We start from the raw sequence: 19305 nt of genomic DNA on the forward strand, positions 1-19305 counted from the left end.
GCAGTCTGATGTCCTCAGAGAAGAGAGAGTCAGGTTTAGAATAGTCATTTTATTTAAAAACAGATACACGGAAACTCTGATGGGTTATTATCCAGAGGAACGTGACCATCTGCAGGTTCACTAGATAGAAGCAGGAGGAAATGAAGCTCCGGCAGTGTTAGGAGTTGCAGGAAGTATGAGGAGAAAGCCCAGCGGTAGTGAGAGGACTGGGTGCTCACAGGTGGCCATAACTGTCCTCCCAGGGGTGGACGTTTTCTGTCTCTGCTGATCCAGACACAGAGGGAGGGCCGAACTTGACGGTTCTGCTCAGGGTCTGGGGGTCCAGGGCAGAGGCCTGCTAGGGGAGGTCAGATAGGGCTTCCAAAGAGCATGGAAGGTAGACTGGCTGACACGTTTAGAAACACGTAGACCCCTCCTAATCTCTCCTGCTGCCTTCCAGGGCCTCCCTCTGAGATCCTGCCATTGGTACAAGCTGCCCCCAGAGCCTGGGCTGAGGATGGACAAGAGTCTGACCCAGGTATGGTCTGGGGGTGAGAGGAAAGAGTCTGCTCTTCCCCACCACGCTTGTGGAGACAGGTTTCTAGGAAGCTTGCCTGCCCTTGAAAACACTGAGGTTTTCGGCTATCATCCTATAAGCTGAATTTCCCACCCCCACACAACCCGCCACCTCTCCGATCCTCGCAGCCACAGCCTCGTCCATGGAGAACCCAAAGAAGACAAAGGAGGGGCTGGAGGTGGAGGAGAGCGCATCTGGCCAGCTGCGACAGGAGGAAAGCAAGAAGGAGGGCGCCGTGGCCTTCCATGTGTACCGCGCGTACTGGAGGGCCGTGGGCTGGGGCATGGCTCTTGCCATCCTCTTCTCTCTGCTCCTCATGCAAGGTAGGAGTCATCTCTGCAGGCCTTCATTCCCCTACCAGCCCTGTTGCCTAGGTCCCTGTCACTCCCCTCACCTTGTGCTAATCGTGACAAAGCCCAGAGGCTCACCAGGTGTGGGCAGCAGCTGGGACCAGAGGCACATCCCTAATTCTGAGAGTCCCGGTGATTGGCGAGGGGCAGGGAGGGTGGGCTCCGTAGCCATCTTCTGACCTGCCCGCAAGGCTGACTTCCCATTCTGCAGATTCAAGATCACGCTCTCCCCAGAGCCGAAGGGTGATGGGCCCAGGAAAGACGCGTGCACTAGTGAGGACACGGTGGTGGCAAGGTCGGGAGGGCTGGGGGCCAAGGAGGGTAGAAACCAGAGTCGAGGGCAGAACAGGGTGTCTGAATGGAACGAGGAAGGTGAGTCTGTCCGGCAGCTTTCTCTCTCCCATCCCCCAGCCACCAGGAACGCAGCCGACTGGTGGCTCTCCCACTGGATCTCTGAGCTGAAGGCAGCCAAGAATAGCTCCCAGGAGGCGCTGGCCCCCACCAGGCTGGGCTCCATGGGGCCGCTGTCCGCCCAGCTGCTCCTCTTCTCCCCCGGGAGCCTCTGGTGAGTGGCTGGGCCCCAGGTCTGGGGCTCTCATTGGTTCCTGGGCAGGGAGTGAGCTGGGGGCTGGCGTTACAGGGCCTGTGTCTTCTGGAAGGTGGGGAGAGGTGGCGTGGGGGCAGGGAAGGGAACCCTGAGTGGCCCCACTTTTGGTTACCCACAGCCCCCTCCCCACCACCCAGCACCTCAGTGTTCCCACTGCCCAAAGCTGCCCCCAACGGCTCCTCAGACCTCCGTTTCTACCTCACTGTGTACGCGACCATCGCTGGTGTCAACTCCCTCTGCACCCTTCTCCGGGCCGTGCTCTTCGCGGCAGGCACCCTCCAAGCGGCCGCCACCCTGCATCGCCGCCTCCTGGGTCGAGTCCTCATGGTGAGGTGATAGGAGGGTGAAGGTGGCCTCAGGGGGCCCTCCCAGTACCTGGCTCCATCGGGGGGCCCATCCCATCCCCCAGTCCTCAGGAGAAATCAGCTCCTCTCAGATGGGTGCAGCACTTGACACCTTGAGACCTGAAGAGACGAGAGCAGAGCAGCTGCTGGGTTCAAACCCAGTTACTTAAGCCTATGGCTTTCTCCTCTGTAACATGAGGAGAAGAGACTCTTCCTGAGTCACTTCCAGTTGAACTTCAAGCTCAGAGGACTGAGTTAACCACCCTTAGTTCACGTGAGGTCCCTTTTGCATTTTATTTATTGATCCATCTCTTTTTATCTGCAAACCTTGTTTCCATTTCCCCTCCTTTCCTTGATAAACAACCTTGTGAGGTATGTTTAGTATGTATCTTTTTGTTTGCCTTTTTACAAAATGGCTATATTTTGTGCCCAGGTAGTTTTATAAATGCCTGGAAAATCCCATGGGCAGAGGAGCCTGGAGGGCTGCAGTCCATGGGGTCGCGAAGAGTCAGACACGACTGGGAGGCTTCACTTTCACTTTTCACTTTCATTCATTGGAGAAGGAATGGCAACCCACTCCAGTGTTCTTGCCTGGGGAATCCCAGGGACAGAGGAGCCTGGTGGGCTGCCATCTATGGGGTTGCACAGAGTCGGACACGACTGAAGCGACTTAGCAGCAGCAGCAACAGTTTTATAAATGACATTCTTTTCTTACAGTTTTTATTTAGAGCTCATTTTAAGATCCATGCCTGTTGCTGTGTGTATATATTGTCTGTTGCTTGCTCTATAGTACATTATGAGGATTCATCAGTACATGGAAAGTACTTAGCATAGTGCCTGGCATATACTGAGTGCTCAATTAGCAATTATTATTATTAACCATGTTGTTATTATTGCAAAGCTCTTTTTTGTCTGGTATCTTATTAGGGCCTCCTTATAACCCTGTGAAATGAATACTGTTATCCCCTTTCTACAGATGAGGAAACAGGCTCTGAGGGTGTATGTGACCTGGGCAAGCTAGTCCTGTGACGTGGGCAAGCGAGTCCTGTGGCCATGAACCCAGGACTGTGTGGGTCTTTCCCTTGCTTCTCAGGGAGCAGCTGCCCACTGTCTGCCCACATCTTCAGGCTGTGAAGGAATTGATTTTATCATAAGCTGACATTAGGGGTGACATTTGCAAGTCCCTTTGACCTAGTTCCTTGCCTTAAGATAGGACTGTTCTCCCAGTAAAGGCAGAGAGTTGGGAGACAGGGAAGGCAGGGAAAGGAAAAGGATTGTCTTTGAGACGGCACCTCCCAGTAATGAGTAGTCTAAATAGCTCCTGAGCCCCTGCTCCATGAAAGGCAGACTCCCCTGAGCCTCTGACTGCCTGTGCAGTCAGCTCCAGGATGTGTGGTTCCATTGCCGTCCCCCTTTTGGAGATGAGGGATGGGGGCCTTGAGGAGAGGAAACCCCCTTGGCGGGGTCTCACATCTGGTAAGCAGCAGGGCTGGAATCAAGGAGCAGTCTGACTCCAAAGCCTGAGCCCTTGCCATGAGACAGCATTGACTTGACCGCTGTCCTCACCACTCTGTCCAGCCATGGGCAGTCAGGGTGTTCTTCCTGACCTCGAAATCGTACTCATGGCCTGAAGTCTCCATCTTCTGGAATGGGATTAGCTCCCTGCCCTCGAAAGCGGAGTAGGCATGTGTAGCACAGAGGTGGAGAAGGCAATGACACCCCACTCCAGTCCTCTTGCCTGGAAGATCCCATGGACGAAGGAGCCTCGTAGGCTGCAGTCCATGAGGTTGCAAAGAATTGGACACGACTGAGTGACTTCAGTTTCACTTTTCACTTTCATGCATTGGAGAAGGAAATGGTAACCCACTCTAGTATTCTTGCCTGGAGAATCCCAGGGACAGAGGAGCCTGGTAAGAGGCTGTCTGTGGGGTTGCACAGAGTCGGACACAACTGAAGCGATTTAGCAGCAGCAGCACAGAGGTAGGGAGTGGCCAGCCTAGGACACCAGCCAGAGGGACAGACAGCCTCAGGGTCCCCACCAGCCAGAGGGACAGACAGCCTCTATCATGCCCACCCTGGGGTATTGTTCTAAGCTCTTCCATTCCCTCCTCAGTGCCCTGAACTCTGGGAACACTTTACTGCTTTCCTGTTCTCTACCTTGGGCCTCTCCCCTCAGCCCACCTTCCCTGGGCATGGCCTCCGAGGCTTTTCTGCCTTGTCCTACCCTGGCCCAATCACATCTCTTCTCCCAGGCTCCAGTGACTTTCTTCGACTCCACGCCCACGGGCCGGGTCCTCAACCGCTTCTCCTCTGACGTGGCCTGTGCAGATGACAGCCTGCCCTTCATCCTCAACATCCTGCTGGCCAACGCGGCAGGCCTGCTGGGGCTCCTGGCTGTGCTGGGCTTCAGCCTGCCCTGGCTGCTGCTGCTGCTGCCGCCTCTGAGCATCATCTACTATCGCGTGCAGAGCCACTACAGGGCCTCCTCGCGGGAGCTGCGGCGTCTGGGCAGCCTCAGCCTGTCTCCCCTCTACACCCACCTGGCCGACACCTTGGCCGGCCTCCCTGTGCTCCGGGCCGCCGGGGCCACCTACAGGTGTGTGAGTGCCTCTTCCAGCCAGAGCCACAGGCGTGAGATGCTGGGATGGTCAGAGGGGGTGAAGTTGGGGTGGGGTGGTCGTGGATCTCAGGTCTCCTGAGAAGAGAAAGGTGGGTGATGGCACTAGGGGAGAGAGGAAGGAAACGGAAAAAACAGGTTAGTGAGGCCAAGAAGGCCCCCGTGAAAGAGTGCACTGGTTCCTCCGTAGCCCTGAGGCAAGGCCTGTGGGCGTGCGGGTCAGCGCCAAGGAGGGGGTGTCCTGCAGGGAGGAAGTCTGGGCGGGCCAATGCAGCCACAGCATGGCCTCCTCCAGGTTTGAGGAGGAGAACCAGAGACTCCTGGAGCTCAACCAGAGGTGCCAGTTTGCTGCCAGTGCCACGATGCAGTGGTTGGACATCCGGCTACAGCTCATGGGGGCCGCAGTAGTCAGCGCCATCGCGGGCATCGCTCTGGTGCAGCACCAGCAGGGCCTCGCCAACCCAGGTGCCACCCCAGGGCCCTGCGGTCTCACCTCAGAAGCCTGTTATTCCTCATCCCCCTCGACTACCATGACATCTCCCTTTACTGCCAAGGATTTTCACCTCTTGACCAGGGTTCCCTGTGAGGATATGTTGTCATTCTCAAGACCCCCATTTCAGAGTTGGGGACGCTGAGTCTCGAGGAGTCCCTTGCCGGGTGGTGGTGGATCTGGGGCTAAACAGGTCTTCTGATCACCACCCGTGCCTGCTCGCCCCATCCTCAGCGCCTAGTACCCCACCCCAGTCCACCTGCCTTCTCCCGTCCCCCTGCGCAGCCTCTCCAGGCCCACCCACTGCCTTGCATCCAGCCTCCCGTGGGCCTGGCCTGGCTCCTGCATCTTCTTGCTTCAGTGCTAGCTTCCTTCACATGCCCACGGTCCACAGCTCAGGGTTCGCCCATTCTGCCCACCCCCTCCCTACACGCACCCCAGTGTCCAGGCCTCCCCTAGCGCTCTGTCCTCTGTCCCCTCCCCCAGGACTGGTGGGCCTGTCGCTGTCCTATGCCCTGTCCCTGACGGGCCTGCTCTCAGGGTTAGTGAGCAGCTTCACACAGACAGAAGCCATGCTGGTGAGTGTCGAGCGGCTGGAGGAGTACTCCTGTGACCTGCCCCAGGAGCCCCGGGGCCAGCGGCCACAGGTAGCCCCAGCCTGGGTGCTGGCACCCTGAAGGCCCCCCAGTTCCTCTCCTTGTGCCCCTCACCAACTTTTCTCCACTGTAGTGTCCCTTGTGATCTCCCCATTCTACATGCCCATCCCCCATCCCTCCTAACTCCCCACCTCTCCTCTCACACCATCCGTCCCTCCCTTCCACTCTCCAACCTGTCCCTCTACCCTTTCCCCCCGTCTCACCCGTCTCCCGCCTTCTCCCATGCACGGACCCTACCAGCTAGGCATCAGCTGGCTGAGCCAGGGGAGCGTGGAGTTCCAGGATGTGGTGCTGGTGTACCGGCCAGGGCTGCCCAACGCCCTGGATGGGGTGACCTTCCGCGTGCAGCCTGGAGAGAAGCTGGGCATCGTGGGCCGCACGGGCTCCGGCAAGTCTTCCCTGTTGTTGGTGCTTTTCCGGCTGCTAGAGCCCAGTTCTGGGCGAGTGCTTCTGGACGGCATGGACACCAGCCAGCTGGAGCTGGCCGAGCTCAGGTGTGGGGAAGTGAGAAGAGGGGACACGGCCACTGGCAGGGAGAGGAAGGCCCAGCCAGGAAGGCTTTATATAAACCCAGCAGCCAGGGTGGATCAGGTGGTGAGACAGAGGGTGGGACAAGCAGGCTAGAATAGTGAGCTCCCTGCACTCAGGCCTGGATTCAAAGCTGTGGCCTTAAGGCTTTCACCTTCCCAGCTTCAGCTTGGACTTCCAGCACACGATGCCTTCCACTTTAGACCACTGGTCACTATCTCCTGAATCAGAGCCTCCCAGGTGCCGTGCCCTGGGGCTTGGGACAGCTGGTGACCTGGGCCAGTAGCCCCTAGCCACAAGTGGCCTCATCTGGAGCCAAACATCCCCCCGACCACATTACTCTTATCATTTTCTCTTAGTTCCATGACATGGGAAAAGGTAGGGGGAAGCGCTATCCTCAAGCAATTACTGACCCCAGGCCCTGGCCCTTCTCTCCTAACCTGTGCCGGCCTCCCCTTATGGCTTGACCAGAGAGCTCCTCAGGACCCGATTTGAGGCCTGCTTTCAAGCTGGACGCGTGCCCTACCCAGTCACACTCTCTGGCCGTTCCTTGCCATCCACTCCTGTCCCACGACACTGGCATCAGTGCCACACAGTTTGGCTTATGCTTGTTCTGTTTTTGCCCCTCAGGCCTTTGGTTTCCTTGGTGTTCCTCGTAGCACCAGCACAATCCTAGGTTCATGCCTGACCAAGCAGGGAGCAGGATGGGGGTTTTAATCAAGTCTTACCCCACGCTCTCCTGAAGGGCTGGACCTATAACTGAGACCTGTGCTGGGAGCAGAAGTGGTCACATCTCGAGTCTCAACCCCTGTCCCCCCAGATCCCAGCTGGCGATCATCCCGCAGGAGCCCTTTTTGTTCAGTGGGACCGTGCGGGAAAACCTGGACCCCCGGGGTCTGTATGAGGATGGGGCCCTATGGCAGGCACTGGAGCAGTGCCACCTGAGTGAGGCGATCGAGTCTATGGGTGAGTGTCCTGTCCTTCGTGGTGGTGGGAGGAGTGAGCAGAGAGGGGCTGGAGGAGGCTTGGAACCCTGGGGTAAAGATGCTGTGCTTCACAGGTGGTCTGGATGGTGAGCTGGGCGAGGGGGGCCGGCGCTTATCTCTGGGGCAGAGGCAGCTGCTGTGTCTGGCCAGGGCTCTCCTCACAGATGCTAAGGTAAGACAAGAAGGAGGGCCATTTGAGAGGGCCAGGAAGAAGGCAGGGGACAGGTGAGGGCTGAGGAAGTAGACTAAGGAGAGGTCTCAAAGGACCAAATTCATTTTCCTTTTAGAGCTGGAGGTGGGGAGCCGTGGGCTGGCCTGGGCCAGACCAGGAGGTGGGGGCTGGAGGCTTGGGTAGCAGCCTCGGCTAACCCTCTTCTCCACTCTCCTCCCTAACCCTCCCCACACACTCCAGATCTTGTGCATTGACGAGGCCACAGCAAGCGTGGACCAGAAGACAGACCAGCTACTCCAGCAAACCATCAGCAAACGGTTTGCCAACAAGACAGTGCTGACCATCGCCCACAGGTGTGTGGCATCCAGAGTGAGAATCTAAATCAGGGGTGTCATGGACCCAGAGCCCAGCTTCCTTTCAGGGACCCCGGGAGTCAGGGCTCCGGAAATTCCAACCCCTGTGACTCTCAGTTCCTCATTCTCTAGGCTTCCACCAGGCTCCTTGGAGTGCTCGGTCTCAGGGAACATGCAGCCCCTCCCCTAGCACAGAGCCCGCCCCGGGGGCTGAAGCCTGTGGGGCAGGGGGGCGCTGTGCAGGGGGGAAGAGGAGGAAAAGGAGGTCAGCCTTCTGTAGGGTGCTGTCTTCCATCCCCGCATTGACCACTCCCTCCCGTGCAGGCTCAACACGATCCTGAACTCCGACCGGGTGCTGGTGCTGCATGCAGGGAGGGTGGCGGAGCTGGGCTCCCCTGCCGCCCTGTGCACTCAGCCCCACTCGCTGTTCCAGCAGCTGTTGCAGAGCAGCCCGCGGGGAGTGCGCTCCTCCCCGTGAGGGCCCGGCCCCCACTGCCGATGGTTTACACTCCTCCATGTCTCTACCTCTCCCCCTCCTCCACAGAGAGGAAAGGGCGCCCTGGGCTCCTCTTCACAAGCCACTCCTTGTGCAGGCAGAGTCCCATGGCTTCCCCAGAGGCAGGCCTCTGCTCTGGCGCTCTGGCATCTGGGACTCCAGGCAGACTTTTTCTGGCAAAGGAGCCCACATACACGTCCATTGTTTTATTTGATAAAATTCCCATTTTTACATTCTGTGTATTAAAAAAATAATATTTGTGGCATGAGGCTGAGGTCCCTCAGTGTGTGTACCCTAGCTGAGGAGTGGCGAGAAAGGGCCACTCCAGTCCAAGCGCCCTAGGAGGTGAAGGAGGGGCCCAGAAAGCTCCCACTTCTGTCACAGAGCGGTGGTCTTCCCAGGCTCGGGGGGCAGGTCAGGCGGCAGAGGGAGCCCCGCGGGCAGCATGCTAACCTGACACTCCTGGTCCTGGCGTGCTGGGGCGTAGTGTGGGGCAGGGTAGCAGCAGGGTCCAGGGGGACAGAAGCCCCGGCGCCAGGCCCTCAGGGTCAGCAACACCGTGGACAGGACCAGGGCGGCAGTGACGGCCCCAAACACCACCACGGCCACCAGGCTGGGCTCGCCCAGCCCGGCCTCCTGTCGCCGCACCACCTCCTTCACGGAGATGCGCAGCAGCCCGGCGCCCGCGCTGTGAGGGATGGGCCCCGTGGCGGGTACAAGCACAGCCAAGGTGGGCCCTGGGGGGCTGTCCGCTGTGGCGGCAGGACCCGGGACCGGTAAGACTAGCTCACAAGTCTTGCCACCATAGCCGCTGGGGCAGAGACAGTCAAAGTCGTGCACCCGGTCCCGACAGCGGGCCCCTCTGTGGCAGGGGCGGCTGGCACAGTCATCCAGGTTGATGGTGCAGAAGCGCCCGGTGAAGCCCTCGGGGCAGAGGCAGGAGAAGCGGTTGATGCCGTCCAGGCACGTCGCGCCGTTAGCACAGGGCCGCATCAGACAGTCATCCACATTCACCTCGCAGCGGGCACCCATGAAGCCTGCCAGGCAGCGGCAGGTGAAGTTGAGGGCAAAGCCCTGGTCGTCCTGGCACTGCCCACCGTTCCGGCACGGGGAGCTGGTGGGGGAGGCAGGGAGGGTGTTTTATCAACTGCCACCTGCAGGGTAGACCAGGTCGACATCCGGATCCCTGCTCCCACCACCCCTCTCTAGCTCTGTCCCCTCGAGCCACTCTCTCTGAGCCTCAAATGCCTCCTTTAAAAATGGGGTCAGAGCAGTACCTGGCTTCCCAGGTTGTGAGGGTTAAATGAGATGATCGAGGTCAAGCAGGTAGCAGAGGGCCTGACCCAGAGTCAAGACCAAGGCGAGTGTACTGTTTGTGTCCTCTTAGACCCTTAGACCCGAGGCGGGAATGAGGACAAATCCAGCCCCACAGGCTGTCTCCTCATTCACCATGAGGCCTAGTCTGCCGTGTGGGACAACTTCAGGGGCTGCACGCCAGCTTTCCTGGGAGGATGAGGGGGGTCCTAGGCCCACAGCCTCCCCAACCAGGGAAGTCACGCAGTGATGTGTTACACCTCCAGCCTGTCAATTTTTGTCGTTGGAGAAATGGTTCAGATGGTGTCAAAAAAGCTGAGAAGCCCTTGGGATACTCTGGCAGACTGGGGTTTTATCCTCGAGTGTCCCCATGTGGGACTTTAGACCCTCAGCCCTAACACTGCCCCGCCACCCCCCTCCACAGTCCTTTCTCCTCTGTCGCCAGATTCTCACCTAACCAGGGGGCCAGCACTCACCCTGCCTGCTCACAGGGTCCAGCCTTGCGCTCACAATCACGCCCGTGGAAGCCTGGTGGGCACACACAATGGTAATCACCGCCCCCGTCATACACGCACTGGCCTCCGTTCCGGCAGGGGGACTGCGTGGTACAGATGTGTTCATCTGCAGAGGAGACCGGGAGGGCTCTGGGACAGCCCCTCGCACGTGGCACCCAGACCTGCCCAGGCCCCACCCAGAGCTCTGTGGGGGTGGCTCATACACAGTCCCAACCTGGGCGGAAAACAACACTGCATTTGGAGTCAGGAGGCGCCTGGTCCTAGCCCTGTCAGTGTTTCAACTTGCCTTTGGGTGAGTTGTATTTCATTTGTGGATCTCAGTTGCCTCATCTGTGATATGAGAACAGTTTCCTGCAGGTGTCTTACCTACCACAGAGGGTTGTGTTGAGAACCAGTTCAGATAACAGATAGGTATAAAGTCTACAACTATAAAATACTACAGGCTTCCCTTGTGGCTCAGCTGGTAAAGAATCCGCCTGCAGTGTGGGAGACCCGGGTTCGATTCCTGGGTTGGGAAGATCCTGTGGAGAAGGGAAAGGCTACCCACTCCAGTATTCTGGCCTGGAGATTTCCTGGGACTGTATATAAAATACTACATATTTGAGGGTTTGAGCCAGACACAAGAGGCACTCAATAAATAAGGATGGATGTTCCTCCCAAGACACGTGGGGCCCCCAGTCCAACAGCTGCCCTCTCTACTCCCCTACCTTTGTCACAGAACTTGCCTGCCCAGCCAGTGTGACAGATGCACTGCCAGGGCTGGTGGCAGGTACCGTGCTGGCAGCCAGGCATTCTCACACAGCGCTCACAGTGCAGCCCCTCCCAGCCTGGGTCACACCTGACGGGGGGAAGCACAGGGTCAGGGCTCTGGGTGGAAGGAGGTGAAGACAGGGAGGAGGCAAGCTCAGAGTTTCCAGGAAACAGGAGACAAACAGGACAGCCCCTAAGGGAAAGCAGGCCTATCCTGGGTGGATAGAGAGCTGTGCCGGGTCACCACGCCACCAGGCACCAGCGTTGCCGTTCTGGTTGTGCAGTCTGTCTATCCTTTCCAAGCCTCAGTTTTCTCATCTGTAACCTGGGGTGACACCTGGCAGGGGTGGGTTGAGGAAGAAATGAAGATGAGGGACTTCCCTGGTGGTCCATTGGTTAATCCACCTGCCAATGAAGGGGACACAGGTTCAATCCCTGGCCCAGGAAGATCCCACAGGATGAGGAGCAACTAAGCCCATATGCCGCAAACTGAGCCCACGCACCCTAGAGCCCGTGCTCCCCAGCAAGAGAAGACACCTCAATGAGAAGCCTGAGGACTGTGATGAAGAGTAGCCCCTACTTGAGGCAACTAGAGAAAGTCCATGTGCAGCCTGAAGACCCTGCACAGCCAACAACAAAAATAATCATTTTAAAAAAGAAAAGACATTAAGATGATGTCTGTTAAGTGCCCCTAGCACCGTTTCTGGTATATCTGAGGTGCTTAGAAACATTTTTGAAAGAAGAGTGACCTTGAAAAGTCACCAGGACCATCTTCCTACGCTGATTCCAGGGCAAGGCCTGCTTCAGAGAGTCCCCAACACCCCCAGCCCCTCCAGCAGCTTGCCTGTCAGCTCATGTTTTTACATCCAGACACACTTTCCTCCTGCTGCGGGATTTACCCGACCCCTACCCCAGTGTGTCAGTTACTTAAATTCATCAAAGAAAGACCCCCTTGAACAAGTCCATCTCCCCAGCAACCCTGGCAAAGCCTTTCTTTTCCAGGCTGAGCCAATTCTCCGTCTGTCTTATCTTTATCTCCTCCTTTTTGCCTCATGGCTCCCACTCTCCACTCTCCCTTAAGCTTCAGATCTTTCTCCTGGTATCTTGAAGAGGAAAGTTTTAGAGTTCCTGGATCAGACTTGGGAGAGTAAAGTGGGGAGCCGTAGTTAGAAGACGCAAAGGAGAGGCAAGGCAAAGAGGAAGAGGGAAGGGTTGGGCACGGTGCCCGGCTGCCCATATGCCCTGTGTGCCACAGCTTTGAAGGGATGGGGAGGGCCTTAGACGTTCTGGGTCAAGCTTGGGGCTTGACTCGATTGTGAATATGGAGGCCTAGGAAATGGGGAGCAAAAGATTTGGGACCACCGTGCTCCAAGGAGAGGTACCTGCAAGAGCCGTCAGGCGCGCAGCAGCCGTGAGCCAGGTCACAGAGGGAGCTGCAGTCATTGCCTGCAAGAGATTGATGTGGGAGGGGTGAGCCCGGGGGTCAGGGTTCGGCTGCCTGAGATGCCGGGCCAGGGAAAGGACGCAGGGTCCTGGTAACTGGAGGGGCCCAGCTCTGGGGCAAGGTAGAATAGAGACTAATCGCATTCCAAAGGGAAGTAAGTCCTGGGTGTTGCCAAGCCCGCGGTCGGAGCGGCTTGCAGTGCCATCTCTGGCCGGCAGAGGTCAACGTGCGAGCGAGGGACGGCCGGACAGGGCCGCGACCACATCCCCCAGGGGGAGCGCTCACCTCTGGCAGGCTTTACGGGTGCCCCCAGGATGCACAACAGGCAAACGAGATGTAGGCAGCGGCAGCCGCTGGGCATGGTCAGCGCCGGCCCCGGGACGGACAGACGGATGGATCGCCGGACGTGCGGACACCTGTGGGATGGCATGGGTTGAGAGACGGCCGGACGTGGAGACAGCGGCAAGGATTTCGGTTTGGTTCCGAGTGACAGGAGCCAAGGGGGAGAGGGGCGTCCAGACGGGAGAAAAAGGGTGGGGGGAGTAGTGCAGCGAAAGGGCGGGGGCGAGGAAGGTGTGAGCAGGCGAGGGGATTGGAGACAGAAACGCGGAGCCGGCTACGTGGGAAGGAGGTGAAGGATGGACAGCGCGAGAGAAGCAGGACGCGGGAAGGGCCGGGGCTGGGAACGCAATCGGGACGGAGCGGTACTGGGGTACCGCCGAGAGGTGACACGGGGACCCGGCGGCGCGCAGTCTCTGCTCCCGCCTCTGACTCCCCGCGTCCCCCTCCAGTCTCCGCCGCGGCGCGGGGCCTCGGATACCCAGCGCGCCCTCAGCCCGGCTCGTCCCGCGGTCCTCACCTCGGGCTGGGAGACTGCGCGCCTCGGGGCGCAGAGCGAGGCGGGATCCGACGGACTCCGCCGAAGGGCCAGACCCGGGCGCGGGGCCGCCCCTAGCGGGTTGCGTGGCCGGGCGCCCAGGCGGCTGCCATGCGAGCCGAGCGCTGGGGAATCTGGGCCTCGAGGCGACCCGGAGAGGCTGCGGCGGCTCCTCGCACGCGCTCAGGCCGCCTGCCAGGGGCGGCGTGTGCCGGCGGAGCCCGCCTCCCCGCTCCGCTCCCAGGCTGCCGCCGCCGGCCCGCCCCCCACCCGCCCGCGCCCGGCGCCCCCACCCCCAGCGGTCACCCCTTCCTCGGGGCCTCGCGCTCCCCTGGGCCCCCGCCCGCCGCAGTCACCCGACCTCTCCGAACCTCGCCCTCTCCGCTGAAAGGAGGAAATTACGGGAGGCTAAATGGGAGCCGACTGTAAAGGGTCGGCCAAGTGTGCGCAGCCGTTATTCTCCATCTCGCATCTCCGCCTTCGCGACCCGAGCAGCTCACCCCGCGCCCCACCTCTGCTCTCCCCAGTCCGCCGCCCATCACGCCTCTCAGATAAATCTCGCGCACGCTCAGGGCACACGACGCTCCCGGCCCTCCTCCTGTCACCAGCCCACGCCTCCTCCATTTGTAAATCCTACATCACCTGCTTAATCTGTCTGCTACTCTCCTCCTCCCCGCCGTCCGCTTCTTTCTCCCCTCGTGGCCATCAACAGCCTTCCAGGGTCGATCCCTGCCTGGGTATTAGCGTGGCCCACTCACCCACCCCTCCATCCCTCCTCCCGCCAGGTGTGTCTTTGCTATCTCTTTGCGTTCCGCTACCACTACTGGGAAGGTTCCGTGCACTGGGAACGCCCCCGGCTCTGTGTGCGCCCCAAGTTCCCTCCGCTGTACCCCGGACCACCTCCATTCTTGACCTCAGGCTGATCGTCGACTGCCCAAACCCAGAGCTAGACTGAGTGTTTTGTAGAGGGAGTGAGGAAGCTCTGTGTCTCCAGGCTAATGGCTCAGAGACCTCTGTCCCGGGAAAGGACGGGAAACCGTTTCTTGTTTGCCCAAGGCAAGAGAGCAGAAATCAGGACCACCTGTCCCCACCTCTAGTCCTTCAAATCAAGATTTTATTTCACCATCCTTAAATTCGTGGTAAGAAGTAGTCCCTAACCCGTGCAGAGCAGCTTTCTACAGACAACCCCCACAGGTCGGAGCCCCTGAACTAATTTTTCTTGCATTCTTCATTGAACGTAGCCACACCCACCCCATCTGCCTAGCCATCTTCCCCGAAACGCTGATCACCTCTTTCTTTCCTCTAGAGCTTTCTAAATTTGAGTTGAACAATGCCATAGCTCTGACCATATGTTTTACTATTTTTTTTTTTACTGAAAAATTGCAAACAACCTATACTGTCCAAAATGATTGTAAACAAATTATGGTATACCAACACACTATGTGACTATTGAAAGTCACCTTTGGGAAGTCTAAAGACTTTTAAAATCTAAGAATAGATTAGGTGGAGGGAAAAAAGCAAGAAACAGAATGTGTCTCAATGTTGGCAGTGATTTTTTTCCCCCAGATGATGGAATTACAGGTAATTTTTTCTTACTGATGCTTTTCAACATTTCTCTTTTCCCCACAATGAGCATGTTTAACTTTTTCTTATTGTAAATGAAATTCAATAACATTAAAGAACTTTTAGAATAAAGTAAAAATTTGGGGAATTTCCTGGCGGTCCAGTGGTTAGGATTCGGCACTTTCACTGTCCTGTCCCCAGTTCAATCCCTGGTTGAGGAACTAAGATCCTCAACCTGTGCAGCCAAGCTTCTCTGTGCAGCCAAGAAATAAATGAATAAAATAAAAATTTAAAAAAGTCACCCATGGTCTTATTTGCTTGATAAAACCACTGTTGTTGTTTGACTCCTTTTCCTATCCAGCTGTTTTTACCCAGAACCTGTAATGTTATATCCTGTTTTTTTTTTTTTTTTTTTTTGACGCATCATATATCAATAGTTTTCAAAAGCTACACTATGGATACAATGTATAAAAATACAACTAATGAGAACCTACTTTACAGCACAGGGAACTCTACTCAGTGCTCTCTGGTGACTAACTGGCAAGGAAATCCAAAAAAGAGGGAATATGTGTGTAGCTGATTCACTTTGATGTACAACAGAAACAAACACAACATTTTAAGGCAACTATAGGCCAATGAAAATTTGTTAAATAAATTAAAAGCATAATTTTTATGGCTCCATGATAGCCTGTAAAATAGATACACACTAATTTATTTAATCTGGTATTCCCAGGTGGCGCAGTGGTAAGGAATCTGCCTGCCAATGCAGGAGACACAAGAGACACAGGTTCAATCCCTGGGTCAGGAAGATCCCCTGGAGTAGGAAATGGCAACCTGCTCCAGCCTGAAAAATTCCATGGACAGAGGAGCCTGGCGGGCTACAGTCCATGAGGTCGCAAAGAGTCAGACTCAACTGAGTGACTGAGCACACACAATTTATTTAACCTAGCCTTCATTACTAGATACTTAGGTTGTATTTACTTTTCACCATTATAGATTCATTCAACAAATATTTACTGAGCACCTATCTGCTACTAGAGAATCCCATGGACAGAGGATCCTGGCAGGCTACAGTCCATAAGGTCGCAAAGAGTCAGACACAACTGAAGCGACTTAGCACACAGCACTCATGCAGCACGTATGTGCTACTATTCCATGCCAGACATCATCCTAGACACTGAGCTACAGCTCCAAGATAAAAAGCAGTGCTACAAATTTTCATATAGTTTTTTTCCATCTTTTAGATTCCTTCCTTAAGATGGAGTCTGAATTGATGAGTGACTGAGTCAAAGAATTTGTGAAAAATAAAGAGTTGCTTTCCATGAATGAAATTCACTGGCAATCACTGATGAAACAATAAAGATATCTGAAGCTTTGGAAGTTGATGGCATCAGATTGTATCACTTACTACGTGTTTGAAGATTTTAGCACCTGGCATGTCACTCTCTTCACCCTTCCTTCTGCCAAACTCTTGGTGATTTTTTTTAAAGACTTTTTTTTTATGTGGATCATATTTAAAGTCTTTATTGAATTTGTTACACTACTGCTTCTGTTTTATGTTTTGGTTTTTTGGCCTTGAGGCATGTTGGATCTTATCTCCCCAACCAGGGATCGAGGCTGTACTCCTTGCATTGGAAGATGAAGTCTTAGCCACTGGACCACTAGGGCAGTCCCTCTTGGTGATTCTTGATTCAGTACCACATAGACAAATTTTCCAGTAAGTGTGATAGTCTATTTGCAAAGATGGCCACTATACTTCCTCCTGTCCCACATGACCTTTAGCAATGATTTTGCTGCTCCTCCCAGCAAAAGATGGAAGCCTACTTCTCAGGCTCTTGAATCTGAACTGGTCTTAGGACTTGTTTTGACTAATAGAATATGGTGGAAGTGACGTTATATGAGTCCCCAGAATCTGGGTCCCAAAAACTGTTGCAGCTTCTGTTTGCTCCCTTAGAAAACTTCCAATATCATGTAAAGAAGTTCAGTCTGGCATGCTGGAAGACAAGAAGCCCCATGAAGGAGACCTGAGATGCCCTGGTCAATATCCACAATATAGGAGGTCCTGTTAACTGCTTCAGTCAAGCTTCCAGATGACTCTAGCTCATGAATGAGCCCTGGCAAGACTAACAAGAACTGCTCAGCAGAGTCCAGCCATATTACCAGATAAACAGTGGATGAGCAATTAAATGGTGGGTGTTTTAAGCCACTCTCTTTTGGGATGTTGTTACTATAGCAATGCTGTTGTTCAGTCGCTCAGTCATGTCCAACTCTTTGTGACCCCATAGACTGCAGCACGCCAGGCTTCCCTGTCTTTCACCATTTCCCAGAGCTTGTTCAAACTCATGTCCATTGAGTCGGTGATACCATCCAACCACCTCATTCTCTATTGTCCCCTTCTCCTCCTGCCTTCAATCTTTCCCAGCAGCAGAGTCTTTTCCAAGGAGTCTACTCTTCACAACAGGTGGCCAAACTGATAAAACCAGCTTCCCATTTCCTTGATTTCTTCCTCTCCACCAATAAGAAGGATGTTCCCACCCAAACCTTGTTACTACCAATTGTTTCACACAGTCCGTAATTTTAAGTATTACACTTTCCTATAACCAGATCCTCTCTTTGCAGCCCATAGTACCTGGACTCAAACAAGCACTTTTGATATTTAGGTTGTGTTTACTTTTTTTTGCCATTATAAATGCATTCAACAGGGACTTCCCTGGTGGTCCAATGGTTAAGAATCCACCTACCAGTGCAGGGAACATGGGTTCAGTCCCTGGTCTAGGAAGATTCCACATGCCAGCAGGGCAACTAAGCCCATGTGCCACAACTACAGAAGCCTTTGTGCTCTAGAGCCTGTGCTCTGCAATAAGAGAAGCCACTGCTATGAGAAGTTCGAGCACCGAAATGAAGAGTAGCCCCCACTCGCTGCAACTAGAGAAAGCCCACTCGTAGCAACGAAGACCCAGTGCAGCCCCAAATAAATAAATTAATATTTTAAAAATACATGCATTCAACAAATATTGAATTTGGATCTGTTGATTTGGGATCACTCATAAGGGCTACATTACAACTTTAGTGGGCCCTAAACACTTCGCCTGCATAAGCCTCTTCCTCCATGAAAGAATATTAAACGTTATATTTTATGATTGCCTTGGTATCAAGATAAATTTAATCCAGGCTGGATTCATTATTATTTTTATTATATTCACTTTTTTCTTCTGATTTTACAGAAGAAAAATTAAATTAAAATATTTTGTGGGCCCCTGAAAGTATTGCAGGCCTTTGGCACTGTGCCTCCTGTGGATACGACTCAAGCCACTTAGCAGCAGCAGCAGCTCCTGTGGATAAGCTGGCCCTGTCTCTCATCCATTGATCTCACCTTCTTTTCAGCAGCCCCTACCCCCATCACAGCCGCCCTTCCCTCCTTACCCAGCTTTTATTCCACGATCTATCATGATAATCAGCACCTTGTCTATACCAACTCTCTGGCCCCTCTCTCCCATCATATTCATCTGGTAAAACCCCACCATGGTATGTTCTACAGCCAACACCCAAGCAGCTGAATGTGGCTGAAAATAACACATATCTAGGCTGTCTGGTGTCACTTAATTTCGTATCCTCAAGCACTCTTTGTGTTGAACACTCATGCTTCTGCTTTTCCCCAGTGCTGTGCACTCTCAGCCTCCTCGATGGTTATTTTTACTTTCTCCTTTCTCCTCCAACTGCCAACCCCTCGGTTCCTCCTCCCCCTGCTGGTGGTCTCGCTTCCAACTTCACGAAGAAAATAGAAGCAGCCTGAAGAGAATTTCCACATGCTTCCTCCGCCTACCTGCATCTGTCTCCGTATACTCACATCTGTTACCATTGATGCGATGCCAGTTCTCTTACACAGGTGAACCCCTCCCTCCACCTGGGCACTAGTTCCCCATCCCTTCTTACCTGTGTCCCTCAGGGGCCCCAGCAGTTCTCCTCATCCCCTCTGCATAATCAGTCTGCTCTCTGTGAGCTCATTTTCATCATCCTGTCTCCCATCTTAAAATAAATGTTGTTGTTCAGTGACCAAGTCAAGTCCTACTCTTTTTGACCCCATGGACTGCAGCACTGCAGGTTTCCCCATCCCTCACCATCTCCCGAAGTTTGGCCAAGTTCACGTCCATTGAATCAGTGATGCCATCCAGCCATCTCATCCTCTGTTGCCCTCTTCTCCTGTTTTCTATCTCTCCCAGCATCAGGGTCTTTTTCCCAAGGAGTTAGCAACCTCCCTCCATTCCATATTCTCTTGCAGCTATGTTTTTTTGGCTCCTCTTTACTGAAAACTCTTCAAAAACATTTGTCAACACCTACAGTCTTCACCTCATTTCCCCCCATTTTCTCTTGGACCCACGCTCGCCCTCCACTCCACCAGAATTCCCCTTGTCAAGGTCACTGATTCTATCGCCATTGCCAAACCCAATGGTTGTTTCTCAGTCCTCATCTTGGTGGCTCTGTGAGCTGCATTGGACATGGTGGTTCCCCAGGCCTCTAGGGCTGATCTCACAAGATTTTCTACCTACCGCAATGGTTGCCCCTCCTCAGTCTCCTTTGCTTCATCTTTCTAATTTCTTCCGCAGCCCCAGGGCTCCATCCTCAGACCTCTTCTCTTTTCCAGCTGCAGCTACTCCTTTCATGATCTCATCCAGCCTAATGACTTTAA

At 54.7% G+C, this 19305-nt stretch overlaps 2 protein-coding genes and 1 long non-coding RNA gene across 23 annotated transcripts in view; 1 reads left to right on the top strand and 2 right to left on the bottom strand.

Annotated features, from left to right (window-relative positions):
* ABCC10 (ATP binding cassette subfamily C member 10) overlaps positions 1-8420 on the top strand; it is a 20380-nt gene extending 11960 nt beyond the window's left edge. The window contains exons 10-21 of one of the 10 annotated variants that reach the window (XR_015153233.1): positions 440-517; positions 685-879; positions 1318-1471; positions 1632-1840; positions 4110-4453; positions 4770-4939; positions 5451-5611; positions 5861-6114; positions 6969-7114; positions 7193-7306; positions 7547-7659; positions 7984-8420. Coding sequence is in view for 2 of the 10 variants with exons in the window: in XM_086371763.1 (XP_086227889.1) it covers positions 440-517; positions 685-879; positions 1318-1471; positions 1651-1840; positions 4110-4453; positions 4770-4939; positions 5451-5611; positions 5861-6114; positions 6969-7114; positions 7209-7306; positions 7547-7659; positions 7984-8137 (2057 nt within the window). In the remaining 8 variants the exon portion in view is untranslated. Of the gene's footprint in view, positions 1-439; positions 518-684; positions 880-1317; positions 1472-1631; positions 1841-4109; positions 4454-4769; positions 4940-5450; positions 5612-5860; positions 6115-6968; positions 7115-7192; positions 7307-7546; positions 7660-7791 lie in introns of those variants that run through there. The other 9 variants (XR_015153232.1, XR_015153230.1, XR_015153229.1 and 6 more) reach the window with 9 other exon arrangements.
* LOC147346841 (uncharacterized) lies at positions 35-1847 on the bottom strand. The gene is made up of 2 exons (XR_015153237.1): positions 1712-1847; positions 35-1558 (listed from the first exon to the last, which is right to left on the bottom strand). It is a non-coding gene; the product is annotated as an uncharacterized LOC147346841 (long non-coding RNA).
* Positions 8347-19305, bottom strand: DLK2 (delta like non-canonical Notch ligand 2). 12 transcript variants are annotated; one of them, XM_086371770.1, is made up of 6 exons: positions 19166-19305; positions 12464-12594; positions 12117-12180; positions 10692-10822; positions 9946-10090; positions 8347-9269 (listed from the first exon to the last, which is right to left on the bottom strand). In XM_086371770.1, the coding sequence occupies exons 2-6, from the start codon at positions 12537-12539 to the stop codon at positions 8534-8536; spliced, it is 1152 nt and encodes a 383-aa protein (XP_086227896.1). In that variant the 5' UTR covers positions 12540-12594; positions 19166-19305; the 3' UTR covers positions 8347-8533. The 12 variants fall into 12 exon arrangements, with proteins under 12 accessions (XP_086227896.1, XP_086227897.1, XP_086227898.1 ...); XM_086371771.1 differs by lacking the exon at positions 19166-19305 and adding an exon at positions 13698-14000; XM_086371772.1 differs by lacking the exon at positions 19166-19305 and adding an exon at positions 13556-13624.

This window comes from Bos grunniens, chromosome 23 (assembly GCF_055505025.1).
Source record: "Bos grunniens cultivar Pamir isolate PY7600 chromosome 23, Bosgru_T2T1.0, whole genome shotgun sequence".
In the NCBI taxonomy this organism is placed as follows: domain Eukaryota; kingdom Metazoa; phylum Chordata; class Mammalia; order Artiodactyla; family Bovidae; genus Bos; species Bos grunniens.